General features: G+C 45.2%; 1 protein-coding gene across 4 annotated transcripts in view; it reads right to left on the bottom strand.

Annotated features, from left to right (window-relative positions):
• RBMS3 (RNA binding motif single stranded interacting protein 3) overlaps positions 1–20,657 on the bottom strand; it is a 1,007,942-nt gene that overhangs the window by 829,740 nt on the left and 157,545 nt on the right. For 3 of the 4 annotated variants that reach the window (XM_032790015.2, XM_075062478.1, XM_075062476.1), the window contains exon 3: positions 6,441–6,509. The exons of the other annotated variant lie outside the window; for it this stretch is intronic. In XM_032790015.2, the coding sequence (XP_032645906.2) occupies positions 6,441–6,509 (69 nt within the window). The remainder of the gene's footprint in view (positions 1–6,440; positions 6,510–20,657) is intronic. 4 annotated transcript variants of the gene reach the window in all.

Raw genomic sequence — 20,657 nt, 5'->3', positions numbered from 1 at the left:
GCATCCCTGTCAATTTTGGCTAATATCCACTGATGGACCTGTCCTCCATCAACTTATCTAATTCATTTTTGAACTCAGTTGTAGTTTTGGCCTTCACAACATCCCCTGGCAACGAGTTCCACAGGTTGACTGCATGTTGTGTAAAGTAATTACTTCCATTTGTTTGTTTTAAGGACTCTCTGGAAAGGATGTTCAGTCACACGAACACATTGTCAAGCTGATTCTTAACCATTTCACTCCTTTTGTAGACATTTATATTTCTACAGAGGATGTACAGCTTTAAGTGCCTGCCGCAGGTGCAAGGCAGTGAAAAATTATAACCTATAAGTTTTTTTAAAATAATTCTGTAGAACTCTGTTAGTTTCATCCCTATTAAGTTCTATAAGACTTGCCCCATAGAAGAAATAGTTAAAGTTATTTTGTCATTAGGTGCTGTAAAAGATATTTTGGGAAATGTCAAAAGTGATTACCACCATATACTTAACCAGAGCCATCACTAATCTCTTTCCCTCAACTTCTCTCTACATCCTCAAGCATGTTGTATGCATAGGTGGTATAATACAGTAATTTGGTATTCAGCAGTCAAAATAATTAGGTAATAACGAATAGAATCAAAAACATTACCTAGGCTAAAAAATTTCCTTCTGTAGTACCTGTGCAGAAAAGTATTTTTTAATATTCTAAGTGGTCTTTTTTCTGCTCATTTTAAGATTAACTAAATTAGAAAACAACGTTCAATAGATTGTTATAAGTGCAATATAATACAAATGGCCTCTGACTTTTGCAGCACAAATTAGACACCAAGATCATTGTAGTTTCCCCTCATATTTGTAAAAGAAATCCAGGATTGTATCACTCAGGCATAGAAAAAATTATATTTGCTAAAATATCCAGAGCTCTATACATGCATTGTCTCCATATCATGTTTATTCGGTTTTCCAGTTAACACAGTGTTCTGAAATCTGGGGGAATTAGCCCACCTCATTACATCTGATCTCTGCATAATAATTTAAAACCATACTAAAATTAGAAAAGCAATTCTAGGACCAGAGCTTTTTCCTAATGATCTGAGCATAGCTGATTTGCAGTGTATAGCGTCAAAAGGTAGAAGACTATAATATAGTTATTGTACAAACAAAACCCAGAAATTATAAATTAAGGCTCCTACATCCAGAGTCAAGCTGCTTTGCCTTCTGCAAAGCATGTATCACTTATGCTCTCCAAAGTTATCACACTAGATCCAGGTAGCTATTCTGCTCTGACTACTTGTGGACACGTCTCCATTGGTATCGTTTTGGTGAGCGAATGAGAGGTAGCAGAATAGCCTTGACAGGATTTACCACGTGGCACAGAGAGAACAGTTTACCTCTGCATGTTCTCATTTACCCCCAACCCAGAGAAGCTACCAGAAGTAAGAAGCCTGTATTTGGATAGAAGTTTAAGTTTCTTTCTAAAGCTTTGTGACTGTTAAAACCAACACTGTAGGATGAAACTTGCATTGTGATGTCATGTGGTGCCATCAGCTATACAGAAGTGTTTTGCCAAGTGGCAACTCCATTTCTTTTCTCTTGTCTGCTAGTGTTTCTTTTAAAGGCATGGGGGCCTGAGCCTGCTCTCAGTCCACTAACTTCAATAGGAACCAAGTGATTTTGCCCACCTAATGTCCAGCATACTTAGATGAGCCACTTATCACCTCATCCCAAAATATTACTCTAAAACAAAATGAACCAAGTTGTAGAGATGTTGAATCACCTCAGTAGTGCTGGTCAGAATAGAACAGCCTGCTCAATTAGAAGAGGCAGAGTGGTCCAGTGGATAAGACTCAGGAGATTTTGGACTTGTCTGCACAGACATTAGTTTGTGGCAAGCTGGGTTGTGAATGTACCCCACATCAGCCTGTTGCAGACTAACTCTCCATGTAGACCCTGCTGACGTGCATTAACAGTTCAGTAAAGTGCTTTGATCTAGTCCCCTTTGAAAGTGGACTAGAGAGGATTAGATCAAAGTGCATTAATCAACGGCAAGGTCCACATGGACAGTTATCCATGATGGGCAAAATATTTCATAAGCATTTTGAAGTCCTGTCATCTTGCCTAAGAGTGAAAAAAGGCAGCCCACGATCTGACTGAGGCTACATCTACACTACCCGCCGTATTGGCGGGTTACAATCGATTGCTCGGGGATTGATATATCGCGTCTCATCTAGATGCGATATATCGATCCCTGAGCGCACTTATTTCGATTCCGGAACTCCACCAACCCCAACGGAGTTCCGGAATAGACAGGGGGAGCCGCAGACATCGATCCCGCGTGGTGAGGACGGGTGAGTAATCCGATCTTAGATATTCGACTTCAGCTACATTATTCACGTAGCTGAAGTTGTGTATCTAAGATCGATTTTTCCCCGTAGTGTAGACCAGTCCACAGTCAGACAAACTCTTGCCTTCCTAACCAGCCTATTCCTTCTACTTCAGGGTGGGGAAGTTAGGTGGATTTGTTTCAGCAGTGTAGCCAATGGCAGCACAGGTAGTTACCTTAGATGAGAGCTGAGTCACCTGGCCTACTGCTCTTATCTCTTCCTGAACCATTAAATGGCCTTTCGTAGAGACAGTGTCTTTTGCTAGTGACCTAAAAGAAGCATTAGGCAGGGAAAAATTCTTTATCTTCATTCTAATTTTCTACTTCCTTTCCTGTTGACCCTGGTCCTCTTTACTTTTCTCTTATTCTTTGCCATTGTTTTTCCCCTTTACCCATTTCTCCTCTGTGCACTCTCCACCTGTTACACTTCGGCAAGAGTGTCTAGCATCCAGTGCTAAAAGCACTACTAGTGAGGGAAGGCAGGTGCCAATGTCATTGGACATTAGGAGCACTGCTACTGACAGCTGAACTACAATACTATTAACACCTCATGTCTAACACTGGTAGCATAGCTAAAAACTTTTGATGAGACAAGCAGGTTGTTCCATTGGGGACATACCACTGTAGGAGGCTTACTCCAGATGCAGTCCTACTTCTTGAAATAAACACTGTGCTAGAAATCAACTGGATCATCATGCCGGACAGGCATCACTTCTCCAACTGCTTCCTTCACCAGCATTAGTGGTAACAGCCAATTGCACCTCCAATGGGCATGCACACAGTCTGGAAAGTACCATGTAAGGACTAAATTAGCCTCAAAGCCTCCAGACAAACTGCTGCAGTCCCACTGACACATCAAGAGATTCCACTGAGCTTAAGTCAGACCAGGATCCTGGAATACCACAGCCAGTATGACATATTTGGTCAGGACACATACTGCATGCTGTTATCACAAAGTCATTCCATCACAACACGACGTAATGCCACATTGTACTATCTGAAATGTATTTAATGGGACAGGTATCAGTCCCCTCTTTAAAATTAATATCCCACAAATAAAACCAAGATAGGTGTTATTAGCAGTCTTAACTTATGGAAATCACTGTTGCCACTGAACTATCACTGATTCTAGTTGTTGAAATCAGGAGTGGTCTTAAAATGTCCCCAAGCAATAAAGACATTTATTGACAGTCAGTTTAATATAGATACACATATATGGATTTTTATAGCTTCGTAAGCTTATTGTTGAACTTCTGGAATCAATCTTTTTTAACTATCCAACTATTGATGTTAGTCGATCATTCTGACAAAATTTATGAAACAGAAAACGTGGCACACTTCTGAGACAGTCAGAAGAGGGCAGCCTTACACATCTTACAGGTTCTATAGTCAGAAGGTGCATCTTAATCAGACTCCAAGGGCATCTTCTGTAACAAGACACTGGCCCTGGCTCCAGGAGCTAAAAAAGTACACACATTGCTTCCCATCAAAATTATTAAACTTGCATTACCACTCACTCACCCAGAGCCAGGAGTTAAAAGGAACTTATTAAAAATCTCTCTAGATAGTGCATTTGAGGTAGAGAAGCATGTTTCATCTTATCCAATATAGAATATAAGTACGTATAAGTTCATTACATTTGCACAAAGCAAACTGTGTCACTGAAAGTGGCACGTTTTCCCAAATTCATTGACCCGCCTGTAGAATCCCTTTAAATCTCTCACCCAATGTGCCCTCTAACTTCACACACATATGGAAATTTAAAATGAAAACTTGGTGGAGGAAGGGAAGTTAATTTAACTTTTAACATTTCTTAGATGTATCAAAGATCTCAGTTGAGTAGTTCTATTAGATTTTTGCATGGATTTTTGTAAGACGTATACAGAAAAAGCCTTGAGTTCACTGCACGAGGCTCAAGAATATACAGACAATATGAATTTGAACTAAAATCTTGTTCTTTTTTGGAAAACTATTCTCAAAACGTTTAGGTAAACTATATATAATCTCTTGCAGGAGACAAGACAATACAAACCTATGATCCAATAAAAATGTTTTGCTGATCTCAAAATATGAGTGCACAGCAGCATCAGGACTCTTGAACTGAGCCATAGCACTGCCAGACATCCCACAGTTGGATTTTGCAAATACCAATTCCATCAAGCAAGTTTATAAGCTTATTAAACCCAAAACACAGAAGACAAAGATTTACAATAAACATGGATGAGAAAGAAAGATTAGAGTGCAGATGACAAAGGAAGGGAAAGATTACAATGTGGGGGTGTAATGTAGGTGGAGAAGAATTACCACAGGCATGTTTTAATATAATAGGACCAGGTTTCTCCAGCAGATGCAGGATGGTCTAAGCATATTTTTAAACAATATTCCTGGTAATTAATCTCTGAACTCTGCTAGTGCTTCAACAAGATTCTAATGCTACCGACCACTCTCTGTGTGCTTATGTTCCACCCCTCCCCTCTGCTTAAAAGAAAATCAAGTGTATAGAGTACCAAATATGTTCCATATGATTTGTTAAAGTGGTATTCTTCTCTTGATTTAGGATCATCTCTCCTATTAACATTAAGAGGGAGTTGCACTCATACACTGAGAGAAGAATATTCATTGCTGGGTTTGCTCTGTGCACATCAACGGGAATATGTTGACAACTTCCTGTACTTAGCCTCCCTACTAAAGGCATAGTCAAGGCTAACAGGTTCCGAAGATAAACCTCTAGCCATTATAACAAAAAAAAAAAAAAATCTCCATAGTAAAACACACTACCTTTCAAAATGAAGGGGAAAGGCAGTTCTGATTTCTCAGCTACTCAGGTGAACAGACACACAAACAATATACCCCAGGCATTGGGCTAGTCCCAACTTCAGCTTCATAGATTTTGAGGCCAGAAGTGACTCAAGTGGTTATCTAATCTGACTGCCAGTATAACACAGGTCATAGGACTTCCTTGAAAATGTGCATGTGTGCACTTCATTGCCACACTGCAGGCAGTAACCATAATCCTATTTGATGAGGAGCAGAGAGCAAGATTCTTCTCCATTTCAACAAGCATGCATGCTCATCAACAACAGAAAGCAAAGGGGATGGTGTGATTGTTTCTAATCTCTAGAGTACATGTTATCTAGCCTCTTCTTTATATTGAAGTTTCAGGGCCTGAATAAAAATGGGGCTCTGTTCTTAACTCTCTCTACTTTTAATTGTGTAAAGCCAAATCCCAGTTAACGGCAAAACTAAAGCCACCTTGGGCATTTCCCCTCTTCTAGGGGCATGTACTCGTATCTTTATCAAAACAAACCAGCACCCAGGTTTATTTGCATGAGATCCTCCTAAGGAAAAGGTTACATTTTAAGCCAGTCAACCCTTCATTTAAGCAACCAAATTATGTTTCTGCCTACAGTCACAACAGTCTTTCCCTCTGTTCTACCAGACTGAATTGACTACGGTCTCCTCTCAATACTCAGGGTGGAGGGGGAAGACAGTAAAAAAAAAAAAAGTGAAGCTGCTAACAACTTCATCACTAGTTGGCTGCTGTCTCATTGCTTCCCTGCTCTTTGTATCAGCACTGGGTCTGTGTTTGTAGTGGGTCCCTAAGTTTCCCTGTCACCCATCATATTACCTCTCTCATTTACTGTTTTGAAGGGTGCAAAACACTGGTGTAGCAGGGATAGTGACATGACTGAACTCAGCTGGGGATATAATCACCTCCAAAGAGTGAGTCAAATTCATTACCAGCATAAGAAATGCGACAGAACTGTCCTTCATTGCTGCTCCTTCCACCCTACTCAGTGGCATCTTAGAGAAGGTGATTCACAGCTGCGAGGACCCTCCAAGTGATCAGTGGGCCTGTGCACCTGTCACAGAAATGCCATCAATTTCAGTGGCATTGTGCCTGCTTATGTCATCACTCAAATTGGCCCACTTGGGTCAAGCAAACTAGATAACTCTCAGAACCCACAGTTGGTTAGTACTTAAAAATAACAGAGCAGCATAAGCATATGGTGCTTATTGTGTTCCCCTACAGGTATTATAATACAGTGCGGTGCATGTTCTCCTCAAAAAGCATGTATTACCTGATGTGGCTGTGAGCTGGACCATCTGCTATATGAAGGAGCACCTGAAGTCTTGCTGGCTGTTGACCTCTGTAAAATAAAAATGCCATGCATTCAGCCAGAGCTCACTATAAATATCCATATATGAACTTAATTAATGTCAGCAACCCAGATTTCTACAGAGAAAGAACGGCAGCACAGTCAAGGGTTAGGGCATTGGCCTGAAACAAAGGAGACCTGGGTTTTAGTTCCAACTTTGCCACCGACCTTGGACAAGTGCCTTCGTCCTTCTGTTCCCCCTCGCAGCCTTAGTCTTGGCTATTTAGATTGCAAACTCTTGAGTACAATCTCTGCTTAAATAAGTGTGTATACACTGCCTAGCATAACTGGGTCCCAGTCTTAGTTGGGGCTTCTAGACACTACTGTATCATAAAGAATAATAATGCAGAGTGCTCATCTTTCTGATGTAGCCTTATGCATTAGTTCCCCTTACCTCTCCATTTCTATTGTCATCGAAGTGCTAAACCATGTCTAGTGTGATAGAGCTATAATAGCTACCTAATAATCTGATCCCAGCCATACTCCTGCAGAACTATCAGTATGTAATCTACATACACTGTAAAAAGCATGTTTTATTCTTTGAGCTATAAACTTAAATGCAAGACTTGTGACATACAATAGGTAAGTGAGATGGTATACTAATTGCCACTGAGTTTAAAATTATTTGAAAAAGTATTACCTAACCAGCAAGTTGTCTGAGGTGATCTGATCCTTAACTGCTAAAATGATTCATCCAGAGGCACTATTAGAGGTCTCAAGTTTTCTACCAATTGTGATTATGTAACAGCAAGCTGTTCTCTCTCTATACTGTATTACACTGATCTTAAGAAATGTTTTCATTCATAGGATCTAGTAAAAGCGACTCAATCCAGACTAGAGGTATGAGCTCAGGTTTGTTTGTTTGTTTCAAATACTATAGTTGGTTAATTTAGTGCTTTTGAAATTGAGGAATTAATTGCTCTTACAGGTATGGTATAATGCAGGCAAGTGTTTTATCAGTGTATCACAATTCTAATCTAGACTCACCTGCTATTCTAACTCTGGAAGTCTTTTCAGCAGAGTGTGATAATCATACTGTTCTGTACTTGGACATTGAGCCTCACAAATAAGATCTATATTTACTTACATCCTTCTTGCATTAATGTTGGTACACAGGGAAGAAACTACAATTAGACTTACGTTATTTACACTTGAGACCTAGCTTGAATTTCGGTCTCTAGACATGAAATATTAATTCACCAATACATTACATCACCAGCTAGGCTCAAACACAAGCTCAGATTTATGAAGGGAACATATATGGAAATTATAGATCTATGTAGAATTTGTAGCACAATACTCTTTGTAATTACAGAAATAAATGGTTTAATGCTTGTAATACCTGAGGACAGAATAAAGATGTTCTAGGACATAACCAATAGTTTACATTTATCATTAAAAAGCAACGAAGTGTCCTGTAGCATCTTATAGACTAACAAACTTATTGGAGCATAAGCTTTGAAGTGGGTATTCACTGTTAGTCTATAAGGTGCCACAGGACACTTTCCCTTTTTACAGATCCATACTAACGTGGCTACCCCTCTGATATTTATCATGAAGTATTCTAGAGTGATTGTTTCTCATGAGTGAGAATGAAAAGTCAGAGTCAGTTGATTATTTTGTTGACTATTCCTTTTGATAAAAAAGTCATATCACAAGTTTAATAATAATCTTCCTCTGTGGATTCTTAACTTCTAACAGATACCCTTAGACAGGCAGATATCCCAAACAAAGATTCAGTTTCTTTTTAAATATAAAAGACTTCAAATTAAAAATCAACATATTTTGCTTTAAAAAAAGCTTTTAAAAAAAGACAAGGAGGGAGGGAAAGAGGGAGAGAGAGACCTAGTTTGTCTCTCAAAAGTAAGTTGAAAAATGAGACAATTACATTTCTCCAGAAGCTTATTTTAAAACAAAAAACAATTTGATAGAAGCACCTTATGCTTTTCTTAATTAAAAGTACCGAGAAAGGTAAAAACTGTTACCAAACTCTGTTCCTGCTGTCCAAATTTCTCAGTCAATAGCCAAGAGAATTATTTTTTCTCATTTCCTTCAATAGTGAATTTCTTTAATAACCAGCAACCACCCCAAATCCACGTGTTTCATAATTCTGTTTAAAAAAAAAATCTTCCTAGCATAAATATTAAGAAGAATTTACAACAGAGGCCTACTCTGCCAGACCCCTGTAAAGGGGCCTTAATGTAAATGAGAAAAAGCCTTAGATATAATCTGCAATGAGGGCAACATATCACTATTATTAACTCAGCATCTGTGTAACTCTTATCTAGTTTAGTAAAACAAGTTTAGGGATGGAAGGGTCCATTTATGAGATATTGTATAAGGCTATCAGAATACAAAGGAATATTTAAAGTAGAGTGGGGTGGAAGTTCTCAGGCAGCATGAGCAGAACCAAAGTGTCCTGCAGGAACATGTAGATTCCATGGAAACTTTCAACAGAAATCAGGCAGGCCCAACTCACTGGGGATCAAGGAAACTCTACAGCAGATAGTTTTGTAAGGCCTGACTGATATTCACTTTCAAGTACTCTCAGAGAATCCAAGTGCCACAGGAGACATTTGGAGGGCAGATTACATTCCCTAGTAGCTGTCTCATTAATTCATGAATTACAGCACTGAGCACTTAGGGCCAAGATCAGGATCTGGATCTATGCCTCTAACTCACCAGCACTTTGTGCATGCACCTATCACAGGAGAATATGGGGTTACATCCTGCTGCTTTGTTAGCAATTGTAGCAGCACTTAACCTGTCTGGCATTAGCCCCATCTACTGCCTTAGTTTCCTTGTTCTTCAGGGAAGAAAGCTTCATCTTGTGGGAATTTTCCTCAGCAACTCTCCCCTTCTGGGACGTTAACAAACACCAACTTTCAAAGCCTTCCCACCTTCTGCCTCAAGCTCAGTTAGTCCTTTGTCAGGGATTCCCCTTTCATCCAGGCTCAAAGTCCTTTGCGAGGCTTCTCAACCAGCAGATTCTTAATTGCTTCAGGTCCTTTCTTACCAGTAGGTTCTTGCTCCTTGCTGGTTTTCTGTCCCAGGCATTCTGCATCATACTTGAAAGCTCTTAACTGTCTTCCTAGTAGCTCTCTCTCCCTAAACTGCAACTTTCCTTCTATTCCCAGCAGGCTGCCTACCCAAGCCTATAACTAGAAGCTAAGGGGAAAGAGTCTCTAAGTGAATTCAAGCTGTTCTTATGTTCCCCAGCTGGCCTGTTCTGTAATCACATGTACTTCCTCCCCATCCTTACTCGCCAATCCTGTTGGTATCCAGGAAGTGGGCGGGCTGCCCACTCACTGCTAAAGGACCTCCCCCCAGCCTAAGGGGAGGATCCACAGGTCTGTGATCCTTACTTGCCTATGGGAGTGAATGGGCTAAGCCTGACGGTCACAACTGAACTCCTGTCCCTCCTAGAGGGCTAGTTCATCCTATGGCAGGAACTAAAGTAGTGTTGAAATTTCAGAAAAGCATGATGATTTGCAATGTAAACAGTAGTTCAGAAAGCAAGGAAAACTGCACATTTGTTTTCCTCGTCTAAGCTAGAAGTCATTGGCAAAAAATATACTGAAAAAAACAGGCATTATTTAGATATCCAGACAGTAGCCTGTTTGGAGGGGTAAAGGCTGACGTAGGAGTACGAACAGTTTCAGGTGTTTTAAACCTAGAGCCAGAGCAAAGCCTAGATGTGACAAGTGCTGAGGAAACTTTAGGCCTGCTCCAAAGAGCTTCAAAGCCCAGTGACCAGGCAGGGAGAAAGGGGGAAATGCTCTTCACAGCAACAAAATGGCACAGAAAAAAGGAGAACAAACAATGCTGTACCTACACAGCTCATAGGAAAACAGTGTTTGACCAGTGGAGTCACTTTTTGGAAAAGACGGTTACTCACCTTTGTAACTGTTGTTCTTCAAGATGTGTTGCTCATATCCATTCCAGTTAGGTGTGCGCGCGCCGCGTGCACGTTCATCGGAAGATTTTTACCCTAGCAACACTCGGTGGGTCGGCTGGGCGCTCCCTGGAGTGGCGCCGCTATGGCGCTGGATATATACCCCTGCCGACCCAGCCGCCCTTCAGTTCCTTCTTGCTGGCTACTCCGACAGAGGGGAAGGAGGGCAGGTGTGGAATGGATATGAGCAACATATCTCAAAGAACAACAGTTACAAAGGTGAGTAACCGTCTTTTACTTGATTTCATTTTGTTACAAGCACAGTGTAAAATGGAAAAGGAAACTAGGATTTCCTCCTAAGCGCACAATGAAGGTGCAAAGCTATTGAAAGCTGTCTATGGTTGTTTTTTTTAGGGTCACACGCAAGCAGTTAGGTGTCTCCGATTTAGTCCTGATGGGAAGTGGTTAGCGTCTGCTTCAGATGATCACTCTGTAAAGGTATGGTATTCATTGCACGGCGGCAGATGAAGCCTGAGCCCTGGTAGAATGCATGGTGATGTGGCTTGGGGAAATGTGAGCCAAATCATAACAAGTGCGGGTGCACGTCATCACCCAAGATGAGATCCTCTGAGAGGAAACAGGTAGGCCTTTCCTTCGGTCTGCTACCTGCGACCGAGAGTTGGGGCATGTTACAAAATGGTTTTTGTCCACTCAACAAAATGCGAGCGCTCTACAGACGTCCAGGGAGTGCAATTGTTGTCCCCATCGCGTTGAGTGTGGTTAACATGAAAGGCCAAAACCACCTTAGGAGGAAAGCCGGGTGTGGTCATAACTGCACCTTGTCTTTGGGAACAACAGTGTATGGGCAGAACCACCATAAGAGCCCTGAGCTCGGAGACTCGTCTGGCCGATGTAATGGCTACGAGGAAAGCTGTCTTCCAAGACAGGTATAGCAGTGAGCAGGTCGCTAACGGCTCGAATGGAGGAGACATAAGTCTGGTTAAAACCAGGTTGAGGTCCCAGGTTGGGGCTGGGGCGGCGTACCTAAGGGTGTAAGCCTCCAAGCCCTTGAGGAACCTCAAAACCATAGAGTGTGAGAACACAGAACGACCACCTTAGCCTGGGTGGAAGGTAGAGATGGCTGCCAAGTGTACCCTCAGAGATGACACTGCTAGGCCCTGCTGTTGTAGGCCAGAGGGTAGTCCAAAATAGAGAGGATCGAGACCTCAGCAGGAGTAAGCTTAAGCGTTTCGCACCTGTAGGAGAAACGCTTCCACCTGGCCAGGTACGTTGACCAGGTGGAAGGCTTCCTGCTACCCCGAAGTCACGCAGCAGCCACACCATGAGGTGAAGAGGCTGCAGGTCTGGGTGGCGAAGTCTGCCGTGGTCCTGAGGTATGAGGTCTGGGTGGAGCGGCAGGGTAATTGGTTTGGCTACTGACAGGCCGAGCACGTGGTGTATCAGTGCTGCCTGGACCATGCTGGAGTGATCATGATGATGCGCGCCTTGCCCCTGCAAAGTTTGAGCAGGACCCAATGAGCTGGGGGAGCGGTGGGAAGGCCCTTGGCAGGAGCAGAACCTTGTACATTTCCTGTTCTCGTGGTAAGCGAACAGGTCCATATGTGGGGAAAAAATCACATCGGGCAGGGCAACCACTCATGAGAAAGGAAAGACCTGCTGAGTCGAAGCGCCAAGGCGTTCCGATCGTCTGGGAGAAAGGATGCTACCAGATTTATCGAGTGGGCTATGCAAAAGTGCCAGAGATGGATGGCCTCCTGACAAAAGGAGGAGGACCATGTCACTCCCAGGTTGTTCATGTAGCACATGTCCGTTGCGTTGGCTGTAACACTGGGCTGCATGGCCTCGCAGCTGCTGCTGGACCCCTGGCACGCCAGGCGGACTGCTCTCATTTTTGGACACTGATGTGGAACACCAGCTCCTGAGAAGACCACAGGCCGTAAGCTTGAAGGTTACTGAGGTGAACACCTGAGCCGAGAGATGACGCGTCCGTCGTCAGGGACAGTGAGGGCTGGGGCGGATGGAGCGGCATCCCTGCCCACATCAGGGAGGGAGTTAGCCACCATTCTAGGGAGCCTAGGGTGCTAGAGGGAATGGTGACTATCGTGACCATTGGGCCCCTGTCCGGGCGGTACGCCGATTTGAGTCAAACTTGGAGAGGACAGAGGCAGAGCTTAGCGTGTTTGGTTACAAACTAGCAGGCCAGCCATGGGACCCAGGAGACCGAGACAAGTGCGAGCCGAGGTCGTTGGGAAGTTTGCAGACCTCGGATGATCGGTGCCATCGCCTGAAACCGTGGGCTGTGGTAAGCAGGATCCGGCTAGCTCGGTCCAGGATAGCCCCTAGGAAGTCTAACCTCTGCGTGGGAACCAGAGTGGATGTTTCCATAGTGATCATCAGGCCTAGACATGTGAATAGGTCCTGACGATGCCCACACGCTGAGTGACTTGTGTCTTGGAGTCTCCTCAGATAAGCCAATCGTCCAGATGCGGAAAACGCATATCCGACGTCGGCGGAGGTGGGTGGCGACTACGGCCACACACTTGGTTAATGCCTGTGGGGCTGCAGAAAGCCAAACAGCAGGACCGTAAACTGGAAGTACCGACGGTTGGCTAGAAAGCGGAGGTATCTCCTGTGTGGAGGGAAGATGGCAATGTGAAAGTACGCGTCCTTCATATCGAGGCGGCATACCAGTCTCCAGGATCCAAGGACAGGATAATGTTCCCAGGGATACCATGCGGAACTTCAACCTTATTATAAACTGGTTGAATCCTCGTAGGTCTAGGACAGGTCCGAGACCTCCGTACGAGTTGGGGATTAGGGAATAAGGGGAGTAAACCCTTTGCCCCCTTCGTCCATCGGCGTCTGCACCTCTTGTAAGAGGAATTGCGCCCGAGAGGAGTCCCTGAAGAGGGACAGGGGATGGAACAAATTGGAGGTGGTACTCCACTCCCACCATGTGTAGGAGACAGCGAACTGAAGTTAACTGGGACCACGCCAAGAGGAAGTAGGAGTGGGATCCCGCCTGTAACCGGTACGCCGCCCTCGGGCGCACCTTCGAAAGATTGTCTTTGGTCCCGGTGGTGATTGCGAGGGACCTCGATCTTGGCCCTCTAGGGGTCCTGCAGTCGTCTGCGACCACCTCAGCCGCGCCGTCTGCCAAAGTCCTATCTGTGGCTAGGCACAGAGTGTGGCGGTGTGCTGGGACGGAAAGGCCTGCAGTAGGTCATCGGCGTATGCACGCCGAGAGAGCGCATTAGGACCCTGTTGTCCTTCAGGCTTTGCAGCCTGGGGTTGTTTCACCGCAAAGAGGCCTTTACCAACAAATGGTAAGTCATGAAAGGCCGGAGGTTTGAAAACCTGAAGCCATGAGATGCTCCTCATGGTAACGAGGCCTGGAGGGAAGCTCTGGCCGCTTTTTCCTCCTCCAGAGGGGGTGAACTCTTGGCGGGAGTCTTTGATGGAGAAGCTCCATAAATTTATCCACCGCCATCCAGGTGTTATGATTATAGGGGCTAAGCAGGGCTTATTGATTTGCCATGCAGGGCTATAAGGCCTTGCAGAGTACACCTTGCAGCTGAGTAGGGTCATTCGCCTAGCCCCTTCGATTTCGGGGCTGGCGCCTGCTGGCCATACCATTCCCTTTTCTTAACCAACTGAATGACTAGTGAGCAGGGAGGAGGATGGACAGACAAGTAGTCGTACCCTCCATAGAGTATCGGCATTCGCCTGGATGGTCCGAATAAACGGGTAGGGCCCTCTAGTGGGGCAACCGCCGATAGAATGTCCACTACCGGGTCCCTACCTCCGGGACCTCCTGCACCTGGAGGTCCGCACTGAGTGCTACCTCCATAGGAGGTCCTGATGGCTCTCAGGTTGTTGGTGGGCACACCAGAATCGCGGTCCTGAGCATAAGAGCTGTCCGGTGGGAAGACACTGATGCGTGTCCGGATGGCCATGGAGGTGCTGAAAAATCATGGGCAGAGTCTCTGACTCTATCAGACCTTGCCCAACTCGGCACCTGGGACCGGTACTGGAAGGCACACCGGTACCTGGAACGAGATCCGGACCTGCACCAGAGCGTGCGGAGGTCGACCAAGATCTCGAGGTCGGGAGCGGCTACGGGAGTCACAGTGCCTGTAGCGGTGCTGGGAGCCAGAACGGTGCTGAGATTATCGGGTCGGTGAACGGGACACCGACCGGTGCAGCGAGTGCGACGGGTGCCGAGGAGAACAGCATTCGGGAGCAAGTGGCGTCGGGAGCGGGAGCGCCGACGGGACTGGAGTGTCTCTAGGACCGTGATCATGAACGGTGCCGCTCTGCTGCGCCGACAGAGGATGGTTGTATCAAGGACGCTTGCCAAGAGACTGTATTACCTGCACCGGCAGTGCGGGGGTTCAGGCAGCCTCTACTCTGTCATGGCATGAGATCCTCGCCGTTAGGAATGTCTCCGTGGCGGAGGGAACAGTAAGCTTGACCACAGTGCGTACTGGAGAGCTGTCAGGCACCGGATTCAAAAGGCCCTCGTGGGACCGGGATCGACGGTGCCAATGTCGCCAGTGCTCGGCAGGTGTCGGTGCCTGGCGATCCGGCTGAGCTCTCTGTCTGCAGTGCAGTTTGCACGGGAGCAGTAGGAGCAGGGAGCTCGACCACGGCGTGTGCTGGGGAGCAGTCAGGCACTGGATTCGACGGCCCTTGTGGGACCGGGATCAACGGTGCCGACGTTGTTGGTGCCTCGGCAGGTGTTGGTGCCGGGCGATCCAACTTAGATGAGCTCTCTGGCTGCGGTGCAGTTGGCACGGAAGCAGTAGGAGCAGGAAGCTCAACCATGGCGCATGCCGGGGAGCAGCAGGCACTGGATTCGACGGCCCCACGGGACCGGAATCAACGGTGCCGACGTCATCAGTGCCTCTGCAGGTGTCGGTGCCAGGCGATCCAACTTAAACGATCTCTCTGGCTGCGGTGCAGTTGGCACAGAAGCAGCAGGAGCAGGGAGCTCAACCACGGGGTGCACCGGGGAGCTGTCGGGCACTAGGAGGAGGAGTCGTGGGCTTCCTCGACCTGAGAGAGAGGGAGCGGTGCCGAGTCAACTTCGGTGCCGGCAACGGCCAGTGCCGGCGGGGTCCGGTGCCGAGGAGGCGCTTCTGTCCGCCGAGTGGCCAGCGCTCGGTGAAGAAGGTGGAGGATAAATGAAAGTGCTGCTCCACGTTGTTCTTGGCTTAAAAGCCTTGCAAATGGGTCACTTAGTGCGAAATGCGATTCCCCAAGGTACCGCAAACAGGAGTCATGTGGAACTCCTGTCAGCAACAGCCTGTGGCAAGCCAAGCACGGTTTAAGAACCGGTGAGCCGGGCATGGGCTCCGGCACTGGATGCGGGGAAGGGGCTACTCCTCGAACCCCGCTAACTATTACTAAACTAACTGTGCTAGTAAAGAAAAAACGCATAAGTATATAAATATATATAACTACATACACGAAAACTACGAGTAGCTAGGGAAGTGGAGGTCAGCTAAGCTGCGCTCCACTGTTCCAACGACCGACATGGACGGTAAGAAGGGCGGCTGGGTCGGCAGGGGTATATATCCGGTGCCATAGCGGTGCCACTCCAGGGGGCGCCCAGCCGACCCACCGAGTGTTGCTAGGGTAAAAATCTTTCGACGAACGTGCATGCGGCACGTACACACCTAACTGGAATGGATATGAGCAAGCACTCGAAGAACAAAAGTGTTTATTGAAGCAAGAAGTAATAGAAGGACTAGCTGGGTTCCAGCGTCTATGACGTCAGTCAAACACATGCAAGTTTGGATGTGGCCCTGTAATGATGCTGGCTGTGGTGGGACACTTCTGAGAGTGTCAGTTCAGGACAAATTGCTTAAAGTAGGGCAGTTACAGCCAAGTTGCACACCAAGGCAAACCAAACCAGCCAAACAGAGAAGACTGGTTTTACCCCACTGGCTAACCATAAGTCACACAAGCAATTCCCTTAGACACTCCAGTTTCCCAGTATTACCCAGTTCCACTCGTTAGGGGGATGAATGGTTATGAAAACCAATACCCCAGTAAAGGAAAAAAAGGGTTCTCCCGATCCCAAAGGACCAAGCTCCAGATCCAGGTCAATATACAAATTAGATCTTACCCACAAATCACGCTGTTGCCAATCCTTTAGAATCTAAAATCTAAAGGTTTATTCATAAAAGGAAAAAAAGATATAGATGAGAGCTAGAATTGGTTAAATGGCAACGTTCTTGGTTCAGGCTTGTAGCAGTGGTGGAATAAACTGCAGTTCAAATCAAGTCTCTGAAGTACATCCACAGGTGAGATGGGTCATTTATTCCTTTGTTCAGAGCTTCAGTTTGTAGCGAAGTCCCTCCAGAGGCAAGAAACAGAGGCAAGAAGATGGAGATGAGGCAGCTGCCTTTTATAGTCTCTTCAACATCTTAGTTCTTACTGTGGAAAATTACAGCAAAATGGAGTTTGGAGTCACATGGGCAAGTCACATGTCCACACATGACTCAGTTCTTTACAGGCGGCATGTATTGCTCACATGCTATCTTGAAAGTCACCCAAGGTCCATTGTCCATTAAGAGTTTCTTGATTGGGCTCTTAATTTGCAAATTCCTTTCTCAAAAAGCTGACCAAATACTTTACTAAGACTACTTCAGAATCAAAACACATTGAGATACAAATACAGAGCCAATGTTCATAATTTCAACTGCAAAAATGATACACCCATACAGATAGTATAATCATAAATCAGCAAATCATAACCTTTCCATAGACATCTTACACAACCACCTTTGTACAATATTTGCTGTAAATATATAACAGTGGTTGCAACAATAATTATACCATCACAAGTTATATTAATAATGTCACAGGCCCTAAAAGAGGGCCCAGGTAACATAGGATAATCTACGGGTAAGGTAATAGTGTGACTCCATCAGTGACTACAGATTGAAGACTATATGTTATGGTTGATTCATGTTTGAACCTATTAGAGCTGGTTACAGCCTTTCAGATTTCAACATAATGCCAAATTTCAAAACTAAGAAAAAAGGGGAGAATTTTTTTACCATACTGCAAGTTGAAATTTTTATAATTGCAAAACTGACAAAATTCCAAAATGCAAAAAGGTAAAAATTTTGATTTTTTTTTCCATTTTCAATCAGCTAATTAATGTAATGCGTCTTCTGACATGGGTGTCCTCATAATAAAAACAGACATTGACTGTATGTTGTTCTTCCTACCAGTAAACCTAGGCAATTTGCCATCTCCTAGGTTTTAAAGTGTGATTATCGCTGTGACACTGACAGACCAATTCAGGCCATGGCCATAGGTGAATATCAAAGAAGTGTTAAGTGTATTAGTGTGTATTCAAGCTAATTGACTCATATTCCAATAGAATTCAAAGGTGTGTCAAAAGATATTGTAGTGTAATCAGGCCAATTCACTTGTGTGTTAGTATAGTCTACAGCCTGCAGGCGGTATATGGCATTTCGTAAGGCCCACAGCCTGCTTCAACACAATATGCTATCAGCTGATTCATCAGCATTTTTTTTGTCATGTTTACATCATTTTAATTTATACAACTGTGTAAACAGACAACACTGTACATAGAAATAACCTATCTAAATACATACGAAACAAGCTGAACTTAAAATATAAATCAATACAGGGGACTTCAAATCTTATTAAAATATGTAGAATCTGTTTGGCCCACTCAAGGTTGCACTTAGGTTTATGTGGTCTTCCTGTGTAATATGGTTCGGCACCATTGCTACAGTTCAAAGGAAATATTAATGGTACTGTTGTCACTTATCTCTAACCTATTGGCTGCTATTGCACTACATTATGTAATTAGATAACCCTAGATAAAAATGTGTGTTAGTGTTAAGATGAGAAGATGTTTATGTGAAAACTAATGAAAGATTGTTTGCTGTTATATTACACTGACATTGTGTATGCCCCTGTAATTACATTTACATTGTATATATCCCTGTAACTAAATTACCCATCAAACGTGATTGGAGCCTTGCAACTCTGAATGAAAAAGAGTGCTAACTGTGACACCCCATCACACTAACCTCAGAGCAAGGGTCATTGAGCTCAACAATGGGAATTCATAGACTTAAGTGCCAGGTAGACATGGCCTATGTCGGCAAAACTTTTTTTGGTCACGAGTGTGGAAAAAACACACCCCTGAGTAACATGAGTTTTGCCGACATAAGCGCTCATGTGCATAGTGCTATGTCGGTGGGAGATGTTCTCCCATCGACATAGCTACCGCCACTTGCTGAGCTGGTTTTATTATGTCAATGGGAGAACTCTCTTGTATCAGCATAACATGGCTACACAGGCGCTCTTACAGCAGCACAGTTGTATCGGTACAGCTGTACCGATGTGCTTTAATCTCTCAATACTGTCATTTCTTTTTCTTAGCTAATAAATTGTTAGTTAGTTTATTAGAGAATTGGCTGCCAGCATTGTTTTTGGTGTGAGATCCAGAGTACCAATTGATCAGGGGTAAGTAGCTGATTCTTTGGGATAGAGAATAACCTGATGTGGTGTGATTTTATGTTTAAATAACCTTTTCTCACAAAGACCTATTTGTATGGGTGGCAAGATAGCCTGGAGAGCCTTAGGGGACTATCTGTAACTCCATGGTAATACTGGTATCATGATTCAGGAGTGCACATTTGTTACTGGCTTGGTGAAATCTAATTACAGAACATACCACCCATTTGAGGAGTCTGCCCTATTTTCTGACAGTCTGCCCTAAGATTGGCACTCACATTTATGAGCTCCTCCAGACAGCATGACCGCCATCAGAAAAGCAACTATACAATAGCAACTATAAACCTTCTTATTCAATAAATCTGTTCCCAGTGTATGTTTAGTCACATTTGCTTACTTCAGTGGCAGAAATAATTGATACTGCTTTTTACTTTTGGAAGACCTAAATGGCAAGTCTACACTCAAAACGCTGCATTAGCACAGCTGCACTGATGCAGTTACGCCACTGTAGTGCTTAGGTGAAGATGCTCCTCTGCCAACAGGAGAGCTTCTCCTGTTCGTGTAATTAATCCACCTCCCACGCAGGTAGCAGCTATGTCAACGGGAGAAGTCCTCCTGTTGACACAGCACCCTCTACCTGGGGGGTTTGGTCGGTATAACTATGTTGCTTAGAGGTGTTGATTTTTCACTTCCCTGAGCAGCAGTTTTACCGATATAGGTCTGTAGTGAAGACCTGCTAAAGCGCCAATATAACTAAGGGAGGAGACCTGGATTCTTTTCCAGGTCATTTGAGATTACCAGAATTGCTAACTAAGGGCATGATTGCCCTGCCCGGCAGTTCAGACTAGGGGGATGTGAACAGAAGCCAGGGGTGAAAGTAACTTACAAGACTTACCGGTACTGCCGGAGTCCTGAGGGGGCGTGGTCTCATCTGGAAGAGGCATGGACTCACCTGGAAGAGGCGTGGTCTCTCAAGATTTAAAGGCCCTGGAGCACCAGTTGTGGCTGGAAGATGCAAGGCCTTTAAATCAACCATGGGCTCCCAGCTGAAGAAGTAGCTAGGAGCCCCCTGGGGCTCAGGGGCAAATTAAAGGGCCCAGGGCTTCGGCCACCGGGGGGAACCCCGAGCTTTGTGGGGCTGGGGCAGCGATTTACAGGGCCCAGAGCTCCTGCCGCTGAGGGGAGCCCCGAGCCCTTTAAATCCTGGCCCCAGCCCAGCCGCCGGAGCTGTGGTCGGGATTCAAAGGGCTCTGGGCTGCCCTCAGCCGTGGGGAGCTCTGAGCCCTTTAAATCCCAGCCGCGGCCGGGATTCAAACGGCTCTGGGTTGCCTGCAACTCCAGGGAGCTCTGAGCCCTTTAAATCCCGGCCCCAGCCCGGCTGCCAGAGCTGCTGCCGGATTCAAAGGGCTCTCGGCTGCCTGTAGCCACGGGGAGCTCTGAGCCCTTTCAATCCCAGCCGTGGATGGGATTCAAAGGGCTCTGGGCTGCCCGCAGCCGCGGGGAGCTCTGAACCCTTTCAATCCCAGCCGTGGAAGCCGGTGCAGTCCAGCATGGCATACTGGCTCTTGCTGGTACGCCGGACAGGACTGGACTGGCTTACTTTCACTTCTGATAGCAGCCCACACCAAAGTGCTGTGCTGTAACTCATCCATGTGGATGCTATGGGCATGAACTTAAAGGTCTCAAGTGTGAATTCATAACTTTACTAGATA

Source organism: Chelonoidis abingdonii, chromosome 2 (assembly GCF_003597395.2).
Source record: "Chelonoidis abingdonii isolate Lonesome George chromosome 2, CheloAbing_2.0, whole genome shotgun sequence".
Lineage (NCBI taxonomy): Eukaryota > Metazoa > Chordata > Testudines > Testudinidae > Chelonoidis > Chelonoidis abingdonii.
This window is presented reverse-complemented; position numbering and strand designations above follow the sequence as displayed.